The sequence below is a fragment of the Myxocyprinus asiaticus genome, chromosome 15 (assembly GCF_019703515.2).
Source record: "Myxocyprinus asiaticus isolate MX2 ecotype Aquarium Trade chromosome 15, UBuf_Myxa_2, whole genome shotgun sequence".
NCBI classification, from domain to species: Eukaryota; Metazoa; Chordata; class Actinopteri; order Cypriniformes; family Catostomidae; genus Myxocyprinus; species Myxocyprinus asiaticus.
This window is the reverse complement of record NC_059358.1, coordinates 24,873-48,766: the sequence shown is the minus strand read 5'-3', so window position 1 is coordinate 48,766 and position 23,894 is coordinate 24,873. Positions and strand designations below refer to the sequence as shown.

At 39.9% G+C, this 23,894-nt stretch overlaps 2 protein-coding genes and 1 pseudogene across 3 annotated transcripts in view; 1 reads left to right on the top strand and 2 right to left on the bottom strand.

Moving 5' to 3' along the window:
• LOC127453356 (regulator of G-protein signaling 22) overlaps window positions 1-9,125 on the bottom strand; it is a 58,815-nt gene extending 49,690 nt beyond the window's left edge. The window contains exons 1-8 of the mRNA XM_051719687.1: window positions 9,031-9,125; window positions 8,924-8,952; window positions 8,764-8,826; window positions 8,140-8,319; window positions 7,936-8,021; window positions 6,138-6,234; window positions 5,906-6,017; window positions 5,491-5,704 (exon numbers count right to left, since the gene is read on the bottom strand). Coding sequence (XP_051575647.1) covers window positions 5,491-5,704; window positions 5,906-6,017; window positions 6,138-6,234; window positions 7,936-8,021; window positions 8,140-8,319; window positions 8,764-8,826; window positions 8,924-8,952; window positions 9,031-9,049 — 800 coding nt within the window. The 5' untranslated portion in view covers window positions 9,050-9,125. The remainder of the gene's footprint in view (window positions 1-5,490; window positions 5,705-5,905; window positions 6,018-6,137; window positions 6,235-7,935; window positions 8,022-8,139; window positions 8,320-8,763; window positions 8,827-8,923; window positions 8,953-9,030) is intronic.
• A 1,068-nt stretch (window positions 9,126-10,193) lies between these two features.
• On the bottom strand, window positions 10,194-11,366 carry LOC127453355 (F-box only protein 43-like; annotated as a pseudogene).
• A 1,170-nt stretch (window positions 11,367-12,536) lies between these two features.
• spag1b (sperm associated antigen 1b) lies at window positions 12,537-21,981 on the top strand. Of its 2 annotated transcripts, XM_051719005.1 has the most exons (15): window positions 12,537-12,643; window positions 12,743-12,884; window positions 12,969-13,128; window positions 13,466-13,573; window positions 13,667-13,737; window positions 13,805-13,929; window positions 14,434-14,539; window positions 14,630-14,760; window positions 17,418-17,524; window positions 18,331-18,472; window positions 18,840-18,993; window positions 19,087-19,213; window positions 19,777-19,929; window positions 20,071-20,406; window positions 21,318-21,981. In XM_051719005.1, the coding sequence occupies exons 2-15, from the start codon at window positions 12,748-12,750 to the stop codon at window positions 21,444-21,446; spliced, it is 1,986 nt and encodes a 661-aa protein (XP_051574965.1). In that variant the 5' UTR covers window positions 12,537-12,643; window positions 12,743-12,747; the 3' UTR covers window positions 21,447-21,981. The 2 variants fall into 2 exon arrangements, with proteins under 2 accessions (XP_051574965.1, XP_051574966.1); XM_051719006.1 differs by lacking the exons at window positions 14,434-14,539; window positions 14,630-14,760.
• Window positions 21,982-23,894: the final 1,913 nt, after the last annotated feature.

Here is a 23,894-nt window from a genome sequence, read left to right as displayed (position 1 = left end):
TGCCATTAAAACAGATGTGTTACTATCAGACTCTGTAGAAAGTCTGCAGATTTCGTCTGGGTCTGGTTACTATTCAGGTAGCTGCTATAAACATGTTGAACTAACTTTAACATGCTCAGTAAGATTCTTTTCAAACCGTTGCTCCACCATGTCAGAAGTCAACCGGAAAGTACGGAAGCCCGTTTTGTCCATGGTTAATCACTTTCTTGTTTTCTCGTGATCACAACCTAATTTTGTCTTTTGTTCTCGTGATTCCCGCGAGAAAACCCGTTACTCACAGCTTCTGTACAAGGTTCAATTTACTTCCATCTGGTGGTCAAAAACTGAAGCACAACTAGCAATACAATTTATTATCAACACTTATGTTGTTTTCGTCTTTTTTTAACTCAAGTGTTTATAAATATGTAATAACCAAGTGAAGGCTCAAAGGCTTCATATATGAGTTAAGAAGTTACTGTGTTCTGTTAAAAATAAATAAAAACAATGTCAGAGTACATGAATAACTGATTATTAACATCTAGATTGGATAATAACTACAGGTGCATCTCAATAAATTAGAATGTCGTGGAAAAGTTCATTTATTTCAGTAATTCAACTCAAATTGTGAAACTCGTGTATGAAATAAATTCAATGCACACAGACTGAAGTAGTTTAAGTCTTTGGTTCTTTTAATTGTGATGATTTTGGCTCACATTTAACAAAAACCCACCAATTCACTATCTCAAAAAATTAGAATATGGTGACATGCCAATCAGCTAATCAACTCAAAACACCTGCAAAGGTTTCCTGAGCCTTCAAAATGGTCTCTCAGTTTGGTTCACTAGGCTACACAATCATGGGGAAGACTGCTGATCTGACAGTTGTCCAGAAGACAATCATTGACACCCTTCACAAGGAGGGTAAGCCACAAACATTCATTGCCAAAGAAGCTGGCTGTTCACAGAGTGCTGTATCCAAGCATGTTAACAGAAAGTTGAGTGGAAGGAAAAAGTGTGGAAGAAAAAGATGCACAACCAACCGAGAGAACCGCAGCCTTATGATTGTCAAGCAAAATCGATTCAAGAATTTGGGTGAACTTCACAAGGAATGGACTGAGGCTGGGGTCAAGGCATCAAGAGCCACCACACACAGACATGTCAAGGAATTTGGCTACAGTTGTCGTATTCCTCTTGTTAAGCCACTCCTGAACCACAGACAACGTCAGAGGCGTCTTACCTGGGCTAAGGAGAAGAAGAACTGGACTGTTGCCCAGTGTTCCAAAGTCCTCTTTTCAGATGAGAGCAAGTTTTGTATTTCATTTGGAAATCAAGGTCCTAGAGTCTGGAGGAAGGGTGGAGAAGCTCATAGCCCAAGTTGCTTGAAGTCCAGTGTTAAGTTTCCACAGTCTGTGATGATTTGGGGTGCAATGTCATCTGCTGGTGTTGGTCCATTGTGTTTTTGAAAACCAAAGTCACTGCACCCGTTTACCAAGAAATTTTGGAGCACTTCATGCTTCCTTCTGCTGACCAGTTTTTTAAAGATGCTGATTTCATTTTCCAGCAGGATTTGGCACGTGCCCACACTGCCAAAAGCACCAAAAGTTGGTTAAATGACCATGGTGTTGGTGTGCTTGACTGGCCAGCAAACTCACCAGACCTGAACCCCATAGAGAATCTATGGGATATTGTCAAGAGGAAAATGAGAAACAAGAGACCAAAAAATGCAGATGAGCTGAAGGCCACTGTCAAAGAAACCTGGGCTTCCATACCACCTCAGCAGTGCCACAAACTGATCACCTCCATGCCACGCCAAATTGAGGCAGTAATTAAAGCAAAAGGAGCCCCTACCAAGTATTGAGTACATATACAGTAAATGAACATACTTTCCAGAAGGCCAACAATTCACTAAAAAAAATTTTTTATTGGTCTTATGATGTATTCTAATTTTTTGAGATAGTGAATTGGTGGGTTTTTGTTAAATGTGAGCCAAAATCATCACAATTAAAAGAACCAAAGACTTAAAATACTTCAGTCTGTGTGCACTGAATTTATTTAATACACGAGTTTCACAATTTAAGTTGAACTACTGAAATAAATGAACTTTTCCACGACATTCTAATTTATTGAGATGCACCTGTAGATTGGGATGTAACATTTTATTAAAATGGGTATGAAATGAGCTTATGTGACTGTATGGAGTTCAAACTTGTGGGATTTGTGCTCTTTTGATCCACATACTGAAGCAGTCACGTGATTTTCAGATGAATGAAGCTTCGGACATCACAGATCACGTCAGTCCCCCCCCCAAAAATGACTGAAGCTCCGATACAGTGCTTCAGTGGCACAAAGCGATTTCAGCTGCCATCAGGCTTTGATTAATGAGATATGTGACACGCTCATGCTCCTCTGACATTGCAATACAGAATAATGTCTCTGGAATGATTCTTTAGTGATTTATACTTAAGTCGTGATCACGAGAAAATGACAGAAATAAAGTGATACACCATGGACAAAACAGGCTTGTGTATGAAAGAGAAGACTGAAGTTTACACGAATGTCCTCTATAGCGCCCCTTACAGTAACTATGAGAACTGCAACGCACACTTGTTTTGTTGTTATGAATTGCAACAACACAGGAAATGGAGCTTGCACAGCTAGATGTGTTTGCATTCATGTACATACACAGAGAATGAGCAAGTTTACATGCACGATCTTACACTGATTATACTTAATAAGCCGACAGTGTATGCGTTCACGTAAACACCTTTAACGCTTTTCTTTTAGCAGTGTAAGCTCAAGTCTCATGTAAACGCCTAAAACATGGCCTTAAACACAATTTTTTTTAAATAAGCTGAATTTTGGTAGTTATCAGCGTATTGATGTGCATGTGATCTCAATAAAATGTGTTTATATATTCAATAAATATACTGTAATGCCTATTTTTTAAAAATCCATTTAATTAAATACTTTATAAATGAAAACCACTTCCTCTTATATCATTTTCTCTTTTTTTTTGCAACTTGACAAACACAGTGTAAAAAAATCAATTAGAGGTAATCAAAAAGTGGTAATCAACATTACCCACAATGCTAAATATCACATTTCAGTCTGATGTTGCTGACTTGTATTATTATTATAAAACACTTCATTAGGCTCTTAATGGTCATCTCTGTAGACAGTATTTGAATATCTGAAAGCAAAGTCAGTTTGTTTTCTAATATCTAACATCATTCGAACTGAATTTTATTAAGATGAGGTGTAGTTTAAAAAAACCCACATGACAGATGACACAATATTGCTGGTGCATGACACATTGTTTTAGATGTTTTCCTCCTCAGTGTTGGTTAGAACGTCAGACTCTCTCGCCGTTTGAGATGTTTGACTTCCTCCATAGTGCTTTAAAGAGCACCTGTTATGGTTTTTCAAATATGACCTTTCATGTAGTGTGTTATATAGCTATTTGTGAATGTAAAAAAGTCTGCAAAGTTTCTAAAATCGAAGTGCACGACAAATGGAGTTATTGACTCCCAAAAGAAAGAACCGATTCTGAACACCTGAAACGAGTCGTTAGTGATTCCAGACTTACTTCCTGTACTAACCTACGTAATTTGGTAACAAAAAACCCGCCTCTGGTCTTCATTGGCTGCTCGCGAACAGCTTTGACCCGCCCTCAAACACTACACTAAGCAGTAGACCAATCACAACAGACTGGGACATCTGACCAATCAGAGCAGAGTATGTTCTCTGAAAGGAGGAGTTTAGAATTAATCCTTTAGAACGGATCACTGAACGAGTCGTTTTTGACACTGGGGAAAAAGGTAATGCTGCAATTTAAGTTATGAGCAAATTAAAGTGTTTTTTGACCTTGGATGCATGTAAATCTATTGTATGAGACCTTTAAAACAAAATTAGGCACGTTTAAAAACCATATTAGATGCACTTTAAGGTAAAAAAAAATTCAAAACAAGAATTCAAATGGGTCACGCAAGTTTTGAAGTTTGTACCGCGATAGAGAGAAACCGTTGAGTAGCACGAGTGATCCATTCGCCTGTCTGTGTAGCAAAATCTGGAAGCCTGCTGGAGGGGACATGCGTGCGACAATCACATGAAACACAGCTGCGCGTGTGAGATGAGAAGCATATTTAGAACTCGAGAAGAATGACATTGAATTTGCTTCAACTGTCAGTACCTGAAAATCCCTGTTTCTTCAATTCTTCAACTCGCCCGCCTTCCTTCTCCATTTATCCGACAGTGTGTACCGCGTACGTGTTACGTGAATAGAATGAGGTGCACATTTCTTGCCACGCGGTGGCGATTTTGCATTACTGCGATACAGACTATACCGGATGCCAGATTTTTACCAGATTATCATGTCTACTGGTATACTGTCCACCCCTATTTTAGACCTTACTTTTCTCTTTTTTTTAAAGGGATGGTTCACCCTCGAGCTGTTCTAACCCATAATGTTTTCTTTATTTTTTGGTACACATAAAAAGAAATGTAAAAGGTTAGGGTTAGGCTTCAAAAGGATGCAAAAAAGACATTAAGAAGTTTAATAATTACATGCCACTCATGCCTTGTTCTGAATGCATACAAAAAGCACTGCTGAGAAACAAACAGAAATCGAATTATTATTTAGTGAACATTTTCACAGACAGTTGCTCTCCTGTGTGCATTCATGCATTTCTATTCCCAGCCTTATTTGTTTGAACCGGAGTATTCATGCATCTCCTCTCTGACTTCAAACTCTTCAGACATGTTTTGTAAGTTCGGTTCTCTGGATTTTGTGCAGCTGTGTTGCGTTTACTGTCATTAATATCTCCGTGGTGGTCTGGTTTGAACTGCTGCTCTCTTGCACTATCATGAATGCACACAAGAGTAATAAATTAGATTTCAGTTTGTTTCTTCACTAAGCCTTATCAGATGCCTTTAGAACAAGGCACGAATGTCTCTCCCGGTGAGAACTGATGTCATTGTCGGTTTGGATGTTACAGGGAGACCAGCGGACCAACAATGCTTGTTGTCATGTTGTAATTTTTAACACACCATCACGCTGTATGCAGTAAATATTTAAGTTTCATTAATAGAGAAATGCTCCATAATTATTTACATTGAGCCTGCTTCATCTTTAAGAGTAAGAGAGTGACGGACGCGCGTTTGTGTTGCAGATGTGACACGACATGCAGCATGACAGCGGCAGTGTGTCATCTAGCAGCGCGTGACTTTATAGGAAGTCTTTTCATGATCTGCTGGCATGGTAACTAAATGAATTTGTGCTGAAATTGATTGATACGTTAAATTGATTAAATTATAAATGATGATTAATCGATCATTGATTAATCATTAACATCCCTAGTGTGCATGTAAACATGCTCAGTGTTTCAGGCCTACATGTGTCATTTTGTGCTCTTGCTGGTCTCTGTGAGAGTGTTTCATGGCTGTGACAGGTATTAAATAGGTTGGATGGTGAGTGAGTGTTGGTGAAGGGCAGAAGGTTTCTGATGTGTGTCACCTGCTCTTGGTCTCTGTGTTGTGTGTCTTCAGTCTCTCTATGTCCATCCACAGATGCAGAACATTCTCTCCCTGTCCACCTTCCAGAAACCTCTTAAAGTTCAGAAATCTTTGTCTGTCGTCATGGACACCAGCATTACAACTGCGTCCTGCTGTCTCCAGGGCTGGAGTTACAGGGGTTGCACAGTGTTTGGTTGTCTGAACTGCCGTCAGATCTGTAGACAAAATAATACAAGTTCAGTGTGATTCACTGGACAGCACAGACGAGGTGTGTTGACTTCACATGATTGTTCTGACATTCCTGACAGTCCTCATGATAAAACAGTATTTAGCTCCTCCATTATCAACAGTTTCTTCGTGATCTCTGTTTCTAGGCAGTCAGTGTGAGGAATGGACACCACGTATAAATGTTGTACCGTTTGCTGTGCTGTGATTGGACGTCTTCAGTGAGGGAGTGTTTTGTGAGCGGCGGCTGCTGTTCATGTTATCTGAAAAGCTGCAAAACTTCTGACCAGACCGAACACAGCACTGCAAACACAACATTTAACAAACACAGACTACAGTATTAAAACTAAAATGGAAAAAGAAGAGATAAACGCTTCATCAAAGCTGCATTTCTGTATTTTAAGAGTAAAATGCATCACACACCTCATCACACAGCGTCATGCAGGATAAAGAAGCGTCTGCAGTCATGTGATGTTTTGATCTCACTGGAGCACTGAGCTGAGATAAACATTTAGCCAACCTGTGAAAAAAACACAATGAATCAAAGACTGTTCATTATCTTATACATAACACAAACGTCTGCCCAGTAGATAACAACATTAAAGGAATATTCCGCATTCAATACAAGTGAAGCTCAATCGAGAGCATTTGTGACATAATATTGATTACCACACAAATTCATTTCAACTCATTCCTCCTTTTCTTAAAGGTGCACTTAGTAATTTTTCGAAGTGCTTTAAATTAGCTTACACTGACACCTACTGGCCTGGATGCAGCGTCATTCAAACACAATAGTTTTCAGTAACAGATAACATTGTAGAAATTCACTATTCACAGTAAACCAGGATTCATTTAATCCATGAATGAAAGTGTCCAATAACAGGACAGTTAATGAGATTAAGCGAGTAGTATTCGACTGGTCATGTGATCATAACATGGCTGCTCCCATGTGGAGACCCTCTCCATGCAGAATAAAACAGCTTTTATACGGTTACTGATATGACTAGAGTCCTCATCTCATGTGAGCGGTCATGATTTTATACATATGTTTCAAAATTACAATTCATTTCGTTAGAAGTAAAACTTTTTAAATGAGTAAAAAATTGCTGAGTGAACCTTTAATTAATGAAGGCATAAAGTTGATTAAAAAATACAAAGAAATGGAGACCAGACACAGGATATGAGATATACATTTTCCCTTATAGTTTTAAGCTAAAATGAAATTAATTCCATGGACATGTTCAGTGTGGATTAACCAGAGATCTCCCTGTGAATGTAAGTGGGACAATAACAGAATGATGTGATGAATAATTACCCAGCGCAGTGATTGTGTGAGTGTGTTTGACAACAGTGTCCAGGGCTCCAGCAGGAGAGTGAGCACGTGTTCCTCCACCCCATCAAATCATGAGCGGTCATGATTTTATACATATGTTTCAAAATTACAATTCATTTCGTTAGAAGTAAAACTTTTTAAATGAGGAAAATAAATTACTGAGTGCACCTTTAAAAAAGCCCAAATGTGTGTTCCAGTGAGACACTTACAATGGAAGTCAATGGGGTCAATAATCTGTAAACATTAAAATACTCACTGTTTCAAAAGTATAGACACAAGACATAAACAATATGTGTGTTAACATGATTTTACTGTCATAAAATCACTTACTAACCACATCTGTGGAAAGTTATAGACAATAATGTCAACAAACCCTAAAATCCTAAAACTTCTGTTAAAACTATTTACAGCTCAAATAATACATGAGTTCTAACAGAAGAATTAATGTAAGTGCTTTTATAAAATTATAAGCTTCACATTTCTGCCTTTAAATCCTCCAAAAATTGACCCCATTGACTTCCATTGTAAGTGTCTCACTGGAACACACATTTGTGCTTTTTTAAAGAAAAGGAGGGACGAGTTAAAATACATTTTTGTGGTAATCAATATTATGCCATAAATGCTGTCGATTGAGATTAACTTGTATTGAACACAGAATATTCCTTTAATGTAATAAAGACTAATATATATGTACACACACACACACACACACACATCACAGAATGACAGCATTTAGAGTAAAATACAGTACATATGACTGTTTGGCAACATATTTTCCTATCATGGTAAACATCCACACTCAGCCATGTTAAAGCCAAACTGAGAATGCCAAACCAAACAGTTTGATCATAGTTCAGTTTAACTCATGAATATAATACACAATTCGACCTGTACTCAAAGTAACAGTCACTCTGTAGAAAGAACACGAGTCGATCTCTCTTCAGCCACTGGATGGTTTGATCTCTGTCCAGACACTACAGGAGGAAGAGGTATGAGTTTAATTTCACTCATCAGAACTTAAACTGATGATAGTTTAATTGAATATCTGTCACACATAAGAGAATTAAAACATGAGTGTTTGTGTGCACATACAGTTACGGTGTAGCTGTTGTCTGTTACAGGATCTGCTGGGATCCAGTTTGGCTCAGAGAGTGTTCTGGACTGCAGTTCATGTAGAGATGTTCTGATCCGACGGGACACATCAACAGCTGTCTGATCCACCAACTCAAAGCCTGCAGAGACCCAATCATACCTCACAGGAACAGCAAACACCTGATATACACAACATTACACTTTATTAATGCATCTGCAGCGGTGTACAGAACTTCAGTGCTTGTATTTTATTAATAGACTTTAGAATTACTTTCTGTTCTTGAGTACTACTGAATACTTGTACTTTAACTCAATATTTAGGTATAAACATTTACACCTTTAAAGTACAACGTACATATTGCACAGATCCTCATGACAAATCTATAATCTCATACCTATAAAATATACAGTATATTACTCAACTGCACTACTAATTAGCAGGAGGACATGTTTCATTTAATTTGATGAATTCATTTTGTTTCTGAATAACTTTTAGAGTTTATTAGATAAAATACAAATGTGATTAAAAAAAAAAAAACATGTTGGGATACAAAGTTACTTTGAGGTGAAAGTTCTCTGTTGTATTTACAGTTCTGTTCTTCTGCAGATTAAAAAGATTCTCACCGGCAGAAGAAGAAAATCATTGAAGAACTGAATGAAGATCTGATCAGATGAGAAACTCTCCTCCTGTTCAATCACAACACATATGATCAAACATTACCATTCATAAACATGATCATTCACATTAATAAACATGACTGAATAATCATTTCATCACACTCACAAAGTTGTCGCTCGTTATTTCTGGTAAATCTGAAATGAAAAGAAGAAATCGCGTCAGACTCCGAAATAAATCCGACAAACTGACAGAAACAACAAACACGAACTCACCCGGGACCGCGCGAGTCATTTTGAAGAGTTCGGTTCTGATTCAAACCCGTGAGGAGTCCGACTGAACTGAACTGAACCGAACTCTTGCGCGCCTGATCCGCTGCCATGGAGATCAAACTGAAACACACAGACACGCGCTGCAGATTTCACAGTGTTGAAACAAACAAACAAACATAGAACAATCTATACGTAATAAATAAACGTGTGCTTATATAACAGGGCCATATATGAAAAAATATATTCACCTATCAGCCACAACATTAAAACCACCTGCCTAATATTGTGTAGGTCCCCCTTGTGCCGCCAAAACAGCGCCAACCCGCATCTCAGAACAGCATTCAGAGATGATATTCTTCTCAGCACAATTGTACAGAGTGGTTATCTGAGTTACCATAGACTTTATCAGTTCAAACCAGTCTGATCATTCTCTGTTGACCTCTCTCATCAACAAGGTGTTTCCATCCACAGAACTGCCGCTCATTGGATGTTTTTTTGTTTTTGGCACCATTCTGAGTAAATTCTAGAGACTGTTGTGTGTGAAAATCCCAGAAATACTCAAACCAGCCCATCTGGCACCAACAATCATACATCACTGAGATCACATTTTCCCCATTCTTATGGTTGATGTGAATGTTAACTTTAAAATAAAATTTCAAAGTACTATTGCTGCCAACGTGGCAAGTTATAAAAACTATTCAAAATATATATGATATAATTTCATAGCCATATAACTACTGACACCATGTAAGCTACATATTATTATCCAGACCTTTGCTGGGAAGGAAATGTAGAGATCAGACCTCTTGGAACTTTAATTGAACACCCCTGACCCAGCTCTTCCACTTGTTGCCCCGGAAGTGGTTTTAATGTTACACGCCTTAAAATCATCACAAAATAAAAGTTAAAAGATATTGTGATGTTGAAAGACTATTTGAGCAGCTGCTTCAGTCCCTCTCTGCAGCGCCAATGCAGATCACACCAGTTTGATCGTACGTGCGAAGAGGTTAAAGTTTAAGAATTACTTGCGGTCTAGAGTGAATTTCAGAACAGAAATGCGCATCCTGACATTTCCATCCAGTATTTTTTATGAGAGATCCTGAAATTTGATTACAAATGTGTGGATAGAAACCCAGCTAATGTAGCATACTGTTTTACTTACCATTTCAAAAGAAGTATGCAGTACAGTATTCATCAGTATACAGTAGTGCACTCTTCAACTCTCTCATGTGACATCATCTCCTGTGGGAGGCTTACTTATCCTCTGAGATGACATCATTCCAGTCATCAGACACATGGCCGAACCTGTGATCAATAACATGCTTTAATATTGATCTACACACAAACATTTAAATAGGGTAAACATATCTTCAGTTTATAATAACGACTGACCTGTAAATGTCAGCAGCAGACAGAAGACTAAGGATAACAGCTAGTACGTGTTTCAGGTTTCGCATCTTCAGTTCTGAGACAATGTCCACCTTGTCCAGGCCCATTTTGCGTCCGATGAGCCCTGAGAGAGGCAAGCTGGTTCTGATAGGTCCATCTTCCTCCGTCACACGCAGCAGTTCCTCTCAACTGGTTTGCTGCTGTAACACACGTGCGCTGCAGCGACTTATAGTGTGAACGACCTGCAGTGCTGGATTCAGGGACAGATCCTCCATTTTAAGCGTGGCGGCCCCTAGCGGGGTTCTGTCCAGAAACACTTCGTCCTTACTCTGCCTCACCAGCTAGTCTTGTGGTCCGTCCTCAGACTGGGAACCCCCCCTCTCAGAGCGTGGACAGCCTTCGCTGGAAAGAGCCGTTGAGGAGTCGTGTGATTTGTCCAGACCCAATGAGCGAAGCCACTGTCCTCGGTCGCTGAGGTGGGGGTGACCAGGACACTGGGTTTCTCTGTGCTCACAGGGGACTGGAAGTTCTTGCCAGTTTGTGGCAAGTTAGGAAGACCAGCGATGATGCTTTCGTCAAGATCTGGTTCAAGGGCATCGGTGACCTGGTTCTGAAACAGCACGGGACTCATCTGGATGCCACTCCTGCCAGTCTCAAGGGTTGAAGTAATCTCTAGAGAGAACATCAGACGCCGTTTATGACAGGAGAAATCTGAATCGGCACTCAAAGTGCTGTAGGACAACGGTCCAGTCGGGCTGATGTCTGGTGAATTGAAGCTCTCGCCAGGATCTCTGGAGGCTTTTCCAGGTGTGGCGATGCCGCTCTTCCTCCCATCAGAGGATGAGCAGGAGATGAGCAGACATCTGCGGAGCGACGGGTCCTTTTTTTATTACATTTGGAGTCTCACACCAGCCTGTTTGGACTGACGGTTCTCTCTTCGATTCTTTCATCGAGTCCTTTGGCCATCTCTGGTCTTTTCTGAGTGAACCGTGAGACGAGCCCAGCGCAGTTTTCCTTGGTGCCATTCGAATGGCCCGGGCAGGTGTCTTTCCTGGGCGTGTAGAAATGCTCCATATGACCACTGCTGTGACAGGAGCCACGGATCTGATATTTCACACTCTGAAAATTATAAGATTTCATCTGTGTGCCCTCCATTATCTTCAGCTGGCCTTCAAACACTTAATGGACCAATAGTGCCTTCAACCTACAAGAAAATAATTACCTGTTAATCTCTGAGAGTATGTTTCATTTCATAGCAAAACATGGTAGTGCTAATAGTTCACTAGCTCATAAATATTACTGGAAACTCACTCATGTAGTTTGGTTTAACGTTAAACCGGACAATACCAGTCAGGAAGGTTTCTGACAAGAATATGAAAACAGTTGAACAAATTCAGCTCATCACTTTAAGTGTTAGTGAGTTGTTATGTTCATTAACGCATTGGATGCTGACCCCCCCCCAAAAAAACGGTTTTGACAACGGGAGTCGATTACTGTTGCTATGGTGACGGGCTCAGCGGTTTCCCTCCTCAAGATTCAAACTTTGAACTGATTTAATTGCGCGTGCACAACGCAGCCTGAGCTCGCGCACACTGCTGCAACTGATATAAACAGCTTGTATGAAGCAGATTTCGCTATTAAACTCCTTTTATTGGTGTAGAAGCCAATAAGTATCGCTTCAGTGCAAACAGAGATATAAAAAACTGACGAATTAAGATGAAAAACCAGATTAAACTCCTCAAACAAACAGAATCACCTCAGCTGCGTCTCATCACGCGATTTTCAAGTATTCAAGTATTTCAAGTACATTTCAGCATGACATGCAAATACTTTTAATGAAAATAACGGTATATAAAAAACTTCTGTAATCACAAGCGACTGTGATTGGTTCATCCTGTCGTGTGTTGAGAAAAGTAACAGATATCATGTGACAGTTTGCTGGACAACCGTTTACACTTGAATAATGACACTGACAAATTTTTATAGACATTGAACTGAAAGTACACAGTGAAGAGTTAGAATAGAATAATTACAATTTAGACTCTTTCCTGACCAATCGAGACAACTTCCGGGCCACTTAGCTCCGCCTATTTATGCCTTCATATGTTTGTGTTGCCATGGAAACCGGACGCGTGGACAGTGATTAGCTCTCGTCAGAAACTGCTTCATAAAAGCCTTTAAATCAACAACAGAAATACTTTTATTGATTTATCAGGAATAAATATAGGTGGATACTTATTGTGGTTTGGTGTGTTTAAGAGTTTCAAATGTAAGAATGATCAGCAGAAATGTTTACAAGTAATTTGTGTTGTGTTGTGTGTAACAGGTGTCATGAGTGTTCAGGCTGTTTCTGCTCTGGTGGCTCCGGGTTCGAGCTGCAGGTCGGTTCCAGTGGAGCATCTGGACTACAGCTTCATCCAGAACTGCTCAGACCTGAAACATCTGGAGCAGATCCTGAGAGTCCTGCGGTGAGAGGAGACCTGTCTGTCTGTCTGCCTGTCTGTCTGTCTGCTGTCAGATCTCAACTCACCTGTGCTGCTGATGTTCCTCAGGTCTGGTCAGGAGGGGTTTTACCCTCATCTCATTGAGTTCTGTGAGAAGCACATCGAGAAACTCGACCCGAAGTCTCGAGTCCTCAGGCAGGAGAAGAGAGTCTCCACCGCTGCATGTTTCTCCACAGAGGAATGGACTGAGATCTCTGAAGAGCTGCAGGTACCAGAATCACTCAGATGTACATGTTCCAAAAGTGCCGGTAATGCTTCAACATGAAGTGCCAAAAAATACTTTTCTTAATCGGTATGTTTTCCAATAAAATACTGTAGTGTACTGAAAATGCTTCTATTTGTTTTAATTTAATCAAAATATTAATCCATTACACATTATAATGCTAACATAACCATTTGTTAGAAGTTGAATTTAAGATTTAAATGAATTTAAATGAGAAAGATTTTCAATGAGGTATTTTCATATCGATCACACTTTTGTCGTATGTTCTCTTCAGGTTATTGCATTATGAGGATTTTATTTGTTTCTGATATATTTTTCACAGATGTGGGAGAGAAACATGAGAATAAATGAAACTGCATTAAAGCGAAGCTCTTTATTCAGTGATGTTGAAGATGTGCCGCCAGTGCGTTCATCAAACACCACAGTTCAGGTAAAAGTGTCGAGTCTGGAGAAAATATCTAACACATCTTTCCCAAACTCATATATAACAAAATATCTTTAATTTGATGAAACTTTCCTGTAGAGAACCGTCAGTGTTGACGTGAAGAAATACAAAACATCGTCCGTCCCTCGAGCATACAGAGACTGGGACAGGTGAGTCACCGCAGGTGTTTTTGAAGGTCACTTTGTGTCGAAGTGTAACTGTGTTTTCCTGCTGCAGGTTTGATGTGGATAAAGAGTGTGCTAAAATAGACGAGAACCCTGAGACCGCTGACAGAACGACCCATCACAGCACCACCATTAATCCAGACCTCCCTAAAATCAAACACACAATCAGCAACACAGGTGAAATATTATCCAAATATTAATAACCATTAATGAACCTTTGCAGCATAACTGTGTATGTTTAAAGGAACCGTTCAATAGAACAATCTGTCATTATTTACTCATGTCGTTCCAAACTGTTTGACTTTCTTTTATTATGTGGAACCCAAAATCAGATATTTTGAGGGATGTTCATGCTGCTATATTTTAATACAATAAATCCATTTACTAACAAATAAAGTCATGACAAGTATGAATATACGTGACCACAAATGAGATTTGAGAGCTTCAGTGGATATTAACAACTTCAATTTCAGTCTGTTTGTTTGACTTTAGCAGACTTGAAATATAGTTCACTGCTGTTATGGACTATTTTCATGGTGTTTTTTTTTATTAAAAGAGCATCTTGGAACAATATCTTATTTTGTGTTCCACTGAAGAAAGAAAGTCATATGGGTTTGGAACAACATGAGGATGAGTAAATGATGACGTTGTGACATGATTGTGTATTGTGTGTGTATTCAGCTCTGAGTGCTCAGGAGAAATGTGTTCTGGCTCGCCGTGAGAAAGATAAAGGTAATGAAGCTTTCAGAAGTGGAGATTATGAGGAGGCGGCGGTGTATTACAGCAGGTGAGAAGAGAGAGAGACGTCTGTGAGGGGTTGAACAGCCGCTGATGAGCCAAAGTCACATGACCTGTGTGTATGTGTGTGTGTGTGCAGGAGTCTGTCTCTCATGTCATCAGTCGCTGCGTATAATAACCGCGCTCAGACTTACATCAGACTCCAGCGCTGGCACGCGGCTCTCAGCGACTGTGATGCGGTTTTACAGCTGGAACCAGGAAATGTTAAAGGTGGGAAACTCACACAACTCTCCCTGCAGACACACACACACACACATCACACACACACACACACACACACACACACACACACACACACAACTCTCCCTGCAGACACATACACAACTCTCCCTGCAGACACACACACACACACACACACAACTCTCCCTGCAGACACACACACACACACACAACTCTCCCTGCAGACACACACACACACACAACTCTCCCTGCAGACACACACACACACACAACTCTCCCTGCAGACACACACACACACACAACTCTCCCTGCAGACACACACACACACACACAACTCTCCCTGCAGACACACACACACACACAACTCTCCCTGCAGACACACACACACACACAACTCTACCTGCAGGCACACACACACACACACACACAACTCTCCCTGCAGCCACACACACACACACACACACACACACACACACAACTCTCCCTGCAGCCACACACACACACACACACACACACAACTCTCCCTGCAGACACACACACACACACACACACACACACAACTCTCCCTGCAGACACACACACACACACACACACACACACACAACTCTCCCTGCAGACATATACACACACACACACAAACACACATACACACAGAGACACACACAAACACACACACACACACACAGCTCTCCCTGCACACACAGACACACACACACACACACACACACACACAACTCTCTCTGCAGACACACACACACACACACACACACACACAACTCTCCCTGCAGACACATACACAACTCTCCCTGCAGACACACACACACACACACACACACACACACACAACTCTCCCTGCAGACACACACACACACACAACTCTCCCTGCAGACACACACACACACACACACACACACACAACTCTCCCTACAGACACACACACACACACACACACACACACACAACTCTCCCTGCAGACACACACACACACAACTCTCCCTGCAGACACACACACACACAACTCTCCCTGCAGACACACACACACACACACACAACTCTACCTGCAGGCACACACACACACACACAACTCTACCTGCAGGCACACACACACACAACTCTCCCTGCAGGCACACACACACACACACACAACTCTCCCTGCAGACACACACACACACACACACACACACAACTCTCCCTGCAGACACACACACACACAAACACACACAGCTCTCCCTGCACACACAGACACACACACACATACACACACAGCTCTCCCTGCAGACACACACACACACACACACACACACACACACACATAAAACACACACACACACACACACACACACACACACACAACTCTCCCTGCAGACACACACACACAACTCTCCCTGCAGACACACACACACACACACACACACACAACTCTCCCTGCAGACACACACACACACACACACACACACACACACACAACTCTCCCTGCAGACATATACACACACACACACACACAAACACACATACACACAAACACACATACACACAAACACACACAAAAACACACACACAGCTCTCCCTGCACACACACACACACACAACTCTCCCTGCAGACACACACACACACACAACTCTCTCTGCAGACACACACACACACACACAAACACACACATATACACACACAACTCTCCCTGCAGACACACACACACACACACACAACTCTCCCTGCAGGCACACACACACACACACCTCTCCCTGCAGACACACACACACACACAACTCTCCCTGTAGACACACACACACACACACCTCTCCCTGCAGACACACACACAACTCTCCCTGCAGACACACACACACACACACAAACACACCCATACACACACACAACTCTCCCTGCAGACACAGACACACACACACACGCAGCAGCTGCATGTGGCTCTCTCTCTCCTGAACTGCTGCATCCTGCTGCACTTATCCCTCTCCTCGGCTGATTAGCCCGATTGGGGACCGGGCGTGTGTAGTCATCCTCGTCACACTCCTTTATATTTTAAGTTCAGTTAATTTACTTAAAATGAATAATGTAATAAACATAATAAAATATACAAATAAAACCTTTAAAAATATAGATTTCACTTCATTTATTATATTTAATTTATGGACCATGATTGAAGAATCCACCATTTCCTGGAAAGCTCTAATTTATTCAATATATTACACAATCAATTAGATTCAAATTTTGATCTGTTTATTTTTATATAATTATCTGAATACAATGGGGTGGATTATTTCTGGGGCTCTATGACAAAATTAAAATCTGTTTGGATGCCTCTGTTCCTTTAAATGAATTTGATATTACAGAAGTATTATGTCTAATAAGTAAAGAAAATGTAATTCTAACAATCTGGAATAAATAGGCTATAAAAATAATTAACTCTTGAATTTCTTTGAATTGCAGTTCAGTAAGTTACACTTCCTGTCATTCCAATTCAATTTCATTTACAACTCATGAATTGAAAGAGAGACTGTCTTGAAATTCTAAGTTTTGCCTAACTCTGGTTGACAGAAATGATATTATAAACTTACTTATAATTCAATCAGTCATGTAGAGTATCAATAACAAATATATCTGCGTAATTAAAAATTGTGTGTGTGTATGTGTTTGTTTGTATGTTTGTGTGTGTGTGCGTGTGTGTGTGCAGCTCTATTGAGTCGCTCTACTGTGCACAAGCATCTGGGTCACCTGCAGGAATGTCACACTGATCTGAGAACAGTTCTGCTGATGGAGCCACACAACATCACAGCACAGGTACAACAGAATCTACAGATGAGCAGATTAATACACAGCAGCACAACATGAGCGACTGACCCAGAGAACAAAGCGCTTTACAGTTCATCTCTGAGAAACACATGAGAGCACGTTTAAACGAATGACTTAAAGCTGTAGTGTGACATTTGTTTGGATGTTTGTTCAAATACTTTCTCATATCTCAGTTTATCCATTTGATAATTTGACTTCCTGAAGAGTGTAAACGAGTGACCAATGCCATTAGTTATGGCGGGACAGTCTGTTTGTCTGACCAATAGAGTGCAACAGTGTCCACTCACTTCTTTAGCCATCTTGCTTCCAGAAGTATTTTTCCCATCCTTTTTTTGCATTGGGATTTCATAAAATCCTACATAAAAACAAACAATCCAGCTCTGAGGTGAATCACAACTCTATAAACTTTGATTTGAAAAAAATATATAAAAATTTGAAAATCAGACAAAAAGACAAAGATACAAGTCTGTGTACTGAACGTCTTTAATGAACTACAATCCCATGAAGCATTGCCAATGATGTAATTGAATTAAAAAAGATGGAAAAATATAATAATATAATATATATTTATATACATAAATATAGCAAACAGGAGGCAAAGCAGAAGGACAGCAGGAGTGTTAAAATCAATCTTTGTTTTTGAAAATCTATTTATTGCTACAGAAATGACACACTTCAGCTCCTGTAGGAAACACAAATGATGAGTCTTCACATGATGGTGCTCTTCCATAAGACACACGTGTGTGTGTGTGTGTGTTGTCATCACTCACTGCTCTCATGTGTGTAACCTGCAGAAGCTCCTGCTGGAACACAGACAAACTGACAATCATCATGAAAAACACAGAGTCGGCACAAAGATCCTCATTCAGGAGGTGGAAGAAGAAGAGGAGGAGTGTTATGATGAAGAGGAGAAAGGGGAGGATTATAATGATGAAGGTGAGGAGGGATTTCTTCAGAAAAAAGTCTTTCCACAGTCTGACTGTGAGCACAAAGTCTCAGTCGACCATCACTGTTTCTATTGCTCAAAGTATGAAACAGTGTTCAGCGTGTAAGTGTTCCAGACATGACTGATCCCTCAAATCATGTTACTTTACTAAGAGATTACACTGACCATTTTCACCTGAGAAAAAAAACCCCATAGACTTACATTGAAGGAGGGACTCCAGTCAGATCTAGTTGAAACTTGGGAAAATCATGGAAATCAGCAGGTTTTGCACAGACACACACCATCTAGTTCCACTGAGGTTATTATATACAGTACATTAGAGATTCTGTCAGATAAACAGATATTTTCTCTGTGAAGTTTGTGTTTCAGTCTTGAATTCAGAGTCTCAGTTTAACGTCCTGAAGACAGAAGGGAATGATTTAGTCAAGAGAGGCTGCTATCAGGACGCACTCCACAAATACACTGAATGTGTTGAGCTGAAGCCGCACGAGTGTGCCGTTTACACCAACAGGTACGACTGAACATAAGCACATGTCTGATCACTGCAGGAAACATGAAACTAACATCAGAGCTTCACACAACACATATGAAATCTGTGTTTCAGAGCGCTCTGTTATATTAAACTGGAGCGCTTTACTGAAGCAAAGCAGGACTGTGACTCCGCCCTCCAGCTCGACCCCACCAATAAGAAAGCTTTCTACAGACGTGCACTGGCCTATAAGGGTCTGAAGGTGAGACTATCACCACGGCAACCTGCTCATCTCTCCACGCCCCCACAGTTATCTGTGAATGTTTTAAGTGTCTGTGTGTGTGTGTGTGTGTGTGTGTGTGTGTGTGTTTTTGTATGTGTTTGTATGTGTGTGTGTCTGTGTGTGTGTGAGTGCTGTGTATGTGTGAGTGCTGTGTATGTGTGAGTGCTGTGTGTGTGTGTGTGTGTCTGTGTGTGTGTGTGTGTGTGTGTGAGAGCAGGTTTAAGTGGTTTATGAGGACTTTTTTTTAGGTTATAAACTGGTAATTACAAGGGTATTATGCTATAAATGCGGTTTATGAGGACATTTCTAGTGTCCCCATAATTCAAATCACTTAAAAAACATACTAAACGATGTTTTATTGAAAATGTAAAAATGCAGAAAGTTTTTTGTGAGGGTTAGGTTTAGGGTTAGGGTTAGGGGATAGAATCTATAGTTTATACAGTATAAAAATCATTATGTCTATGGAGAGTCCTCATAATGATAGCTGCACCAACATGTGTGTGTGTGTGTGTGTGTGTGTGTGTGTGTGTGTGTGCGTGTAGGATTACCTGGCATGTCGTTCAGACCTGCAGCAGGTGTTGTGTTTGGATGTGAGTGTTGTGGAGGCTCAGGAGCTGCTGATGGAGGTCAAACATCTGATGGAGGAGAGTCAATGTTCTCCAGCACGACCACGCAGGAATGTTCCTATCACTGAGGTCAGCACACACACACACACACACACACACACAGACACACTCAGACACACACACCCACAGACACACACACACACACACACACACACACACACAGAGAGAGAGAGAGAGAGAGCACAGGTCTGAGTTGATCTCTGTGTGTAGGTGGACAGTGAGGATGATGATGGTGATGAATATCAGGACAGCAGTGATAACAGACCGAACCGCCACGCTGACTTCTCGTCCACCCACCTGCAGCCATCTAACGCTTACGAGTTTGGTCAAGCGCTGAACGCCGCTCGCTCTCACGGTGACCTTTTGACCTGCGCTGAGCTCCTGTGCAACGTCGCATCCGAGCATCTCCCGCAGTACATCAGCACACAACTGGACGCACACACCATCAGCTTCATCATACAAACACTGAACACACACCTGCTGCACACACACACACAGCTGGTGTATGAACACCTCACACACCTGCACACGGCAAACAGATTCTCGGTGAGGAAACTACTTCTATCTCCTGTTCATTTTCAATTACATTGATTTGACTCATTGGTATTTGTGTTTAGGTTAATCTCATAATATCTGACCTCAAATTCCACCTCAAAACCAAAAGACAGAAAATAAATAAGAGATTAAATTCTGCATAAAGAAAATTAAGCCCATTTTTAGGACCATTACAATTTTGAGACATTACTTTCATGAAAAGCACATTTACCCCCAAAACTCTCATTACTGTAATACTAAACAAATAACAATATTATGTATATAGTACATTTATATGCTGATTTTAATGTATAATAATACAAAATTACTGCATCCAGTAAAAATAATTGTAATTAATGTAAAACAGTAATAAGAAGGAGATTTTTTTTTTTTTTTTACAATACAGAAATAAAAAATTGAAAGGAAAAGTGTTTTATTGTCATGAAAATAATGTCACAATGAAAAACAATCTTAATGGTTCAAAAATAGGGTTAAATTGAGGTGAAATGTCTGGAAGCCAAATCCAACCAGGGATGAAAGTAAGAAAACATAATTCTGACTTTATATCTCACAATTGTGATTTTTTTTTTTATCTTGTAATTGCACATTTATTTCTCGCAAATATAAACTCACAATTCCGAAATATAAAGTCGTAATTACAAGAAATAAAGTCACAATTGTGAGATATAAAGTTAGAATGACCCTTTTTTTATTTAAATTTTGCGAGGTGAGATCAAGGCACCATCGGGGGAAATATGAGCTGGACATGTTTTCATGAGATTTAACCATTAACATGTTTTTTCTCACTGGTTAAGGACCAATGGCCATTACATAACAAAAACAAAAACAGACTATATATTTGAGAATGTAATCTGATCATCTTGAATATTAGAAACAGTTCATTAGTGTCTGTGTGTCTGCAGATGGTGTTGATGTTGTTGGACTGTCAGGAACGCAGACAGCTGTCACACCTCTTTGAACAACTGAGTGCACTGCAGAATGAAGCCTTTTCACAAAATGATGTCAAAAATTTGGCCCACAAATACATCTGATGCTCCTTCCATCATCTGGATGAGCTCAATACGTTTGGAACTACAAACATCTGTGAAACATCAGACTGTCTGTACTGTCAGTGACACTCATTTCACTTTATAATCTTACATTTACTGCTATAAACATATGCAAAACACATTTGCATTAATTTGAAATATGCATGATTTATGCATAAACAACTGGGACTGTATAGGAACAACGTTATTTAAATACAGGAGCTCTAGTTTTGGTGTTTGATATTAAAAGTGCAATACAAAACATGTTACGCAACAACACACACAGAGGGACTCCAGCTTTTGTTCTCAAGTTTCAGTGTGAGATCTGTTGGAATTGGAGGTTATTCATATTTACTGTATATGACGTTACCTGCTAAAACAGAAATCGAATGTTGTAAATGAATTCAATAAGTGCATGCAACTACTTTCTGCATAATCCTTGAGATTTATCCAGTCTCTGCTCTTCTGTGTCAGTTCTTAATAACAGTGACATCAGGGGGCAAATTACAGGGGGTTTTGGGGCATCTAAATAAAATCAACATGAAATCAAAAGTGACTATTTTCATTCTCAATTCACATACCTGGTCTTGTGCATGATTCATCACTGTATGTTATTTAAAAGAAGTTTACAAGAAGAATAGGTAATGCAATAATTTCATGACAATCAAAATTAAATTCAATAAAGCTTATACATCTGTTCTATAATAATTGCAAATAGGGTTAGATTTTAAAAAGAAGCATTGGTAACACTTAACAATAATGTCCCATTCATTAACATTAGATAATGCATTAGGTATCATGAACAAACAATTAACTAAACGTGATTGATTCAAGGAATGCAAGAAACTCTTACATCAACAGAAGATCACTTTTGCTCTGATATTTCCGGCCAAACTGAGAATAGATGCTAAGGATGGCCGCAAAATATTTGCATGCCCACAACAAGCATTGTCCTCATAAAGTCAATGGAATGAGAAAATCATTTGGTGATTTTCATGTTGCCACCTAGTGGACCTGACTCATTGAACATTCACTTGACTGTCCGAGGAAACTGGGTGCCTTTTTCATTTCGTTTTGTGCTGGTTCTGCCTAACAGCTGGAGTTTGTTTTGTGTAGTATCATTTCTTCAGGACAGCTTGTGGATGCATCTGCTCGTTTTGGGTACTTATGCCTCCTGTTGGCTGAAGTTGGTTTTGTGGAATATTTCTTGTAGGATACTGGAGTGAGTTTGACTACCCGAAGAACTGAACAGCCCGTTTTTGTGTGTGTGTGTGAGTGTGCTGGTTCCGCTAGAAGATGGAGATTGTTTTGTGGAATAACACACCTTCAAGACAGTTGAATAAAGTGGATGAATCTACTCTTTTTTTGTTTGTTTGTTTATTCCGCTTATTGGCTTGAGTTTGTTTTATAGATTATCTTCTTTTGTGTAATTCTGTCTCACAAATTTTTTGTATAGAAACACCGGACTTGAGCAATCTGATGGCAAATTTGTCACGGGGACTCTCGTACGCGTACATGGACTGTTTGAATTTAGAGAGATGGACGCCGGTTGGCGCTGTCGTGCACGGGGTTATTGCACACATTTTTCTTTTTTCTGTTTTTGTTTTGTTCTGGGGAAAGTTCGGGGGTTGATTGTTGAACCAATGTGGAATGTGGTCTTTATAATTATATTTTTGACACACAATCTAATTTTTCTAATATGTCAATATGTCAAATGTTAATTTGAGTGGATTGTCTCTTTCCACATGGAATGTGAATGGGTTGGGGCACCCCATAAAAAGAAGGAAGGTTATTACTTTTCTTAAACGTAAGAAATATGATATAGTGTTTCTTCAAGAAACTCATCTTTCCCCGCAGGAAGCTAAAAAATTTGGGAAGATATGGGGTGGACATGTTTTCTTTAGTGTTGGCTCAAGTAAGAGCAAGGGAGTTATTACATTGATATGTAAACATCTATAATTCAAATGTCTCAAACTGATTAAAGATAAATTAGGAAGAGTCATTGTTGTGTTAGCAGAAATTCAAGGACAAAGGTTGATTTTGACTAATATTTACGCACCTAACGTTGATGATCAGGGTTTTTTTATAGATCTTGAAGGGATGTTGCAAGCTGCTGGCACCCCTCATGATATAATATTGGGAGGAGATTTAATCTTTTGATGGACTCAGTCCTTGATCATAGTGAAGCAAAAGTGTGTAAACCCCCTAGAGCAACACTGACGCTTTACAGGATGTGTAAAAATCTTGGTCTTACAGATATTTGGAGACTTTTGAACCCATCTGGTAAGGACTATAAATTTTTTTCATCAGTCCATAAGATTTATTCTAGAATAGATTTTTTTTTATATCCAAATCCCTCATTTCATCTGTTGTTGATTGCTCAATTAGAAACATTTTAGACTCAGATCACACCCTGGTAAGTTTAGAGGTGATACCATATATGGAGAAAAA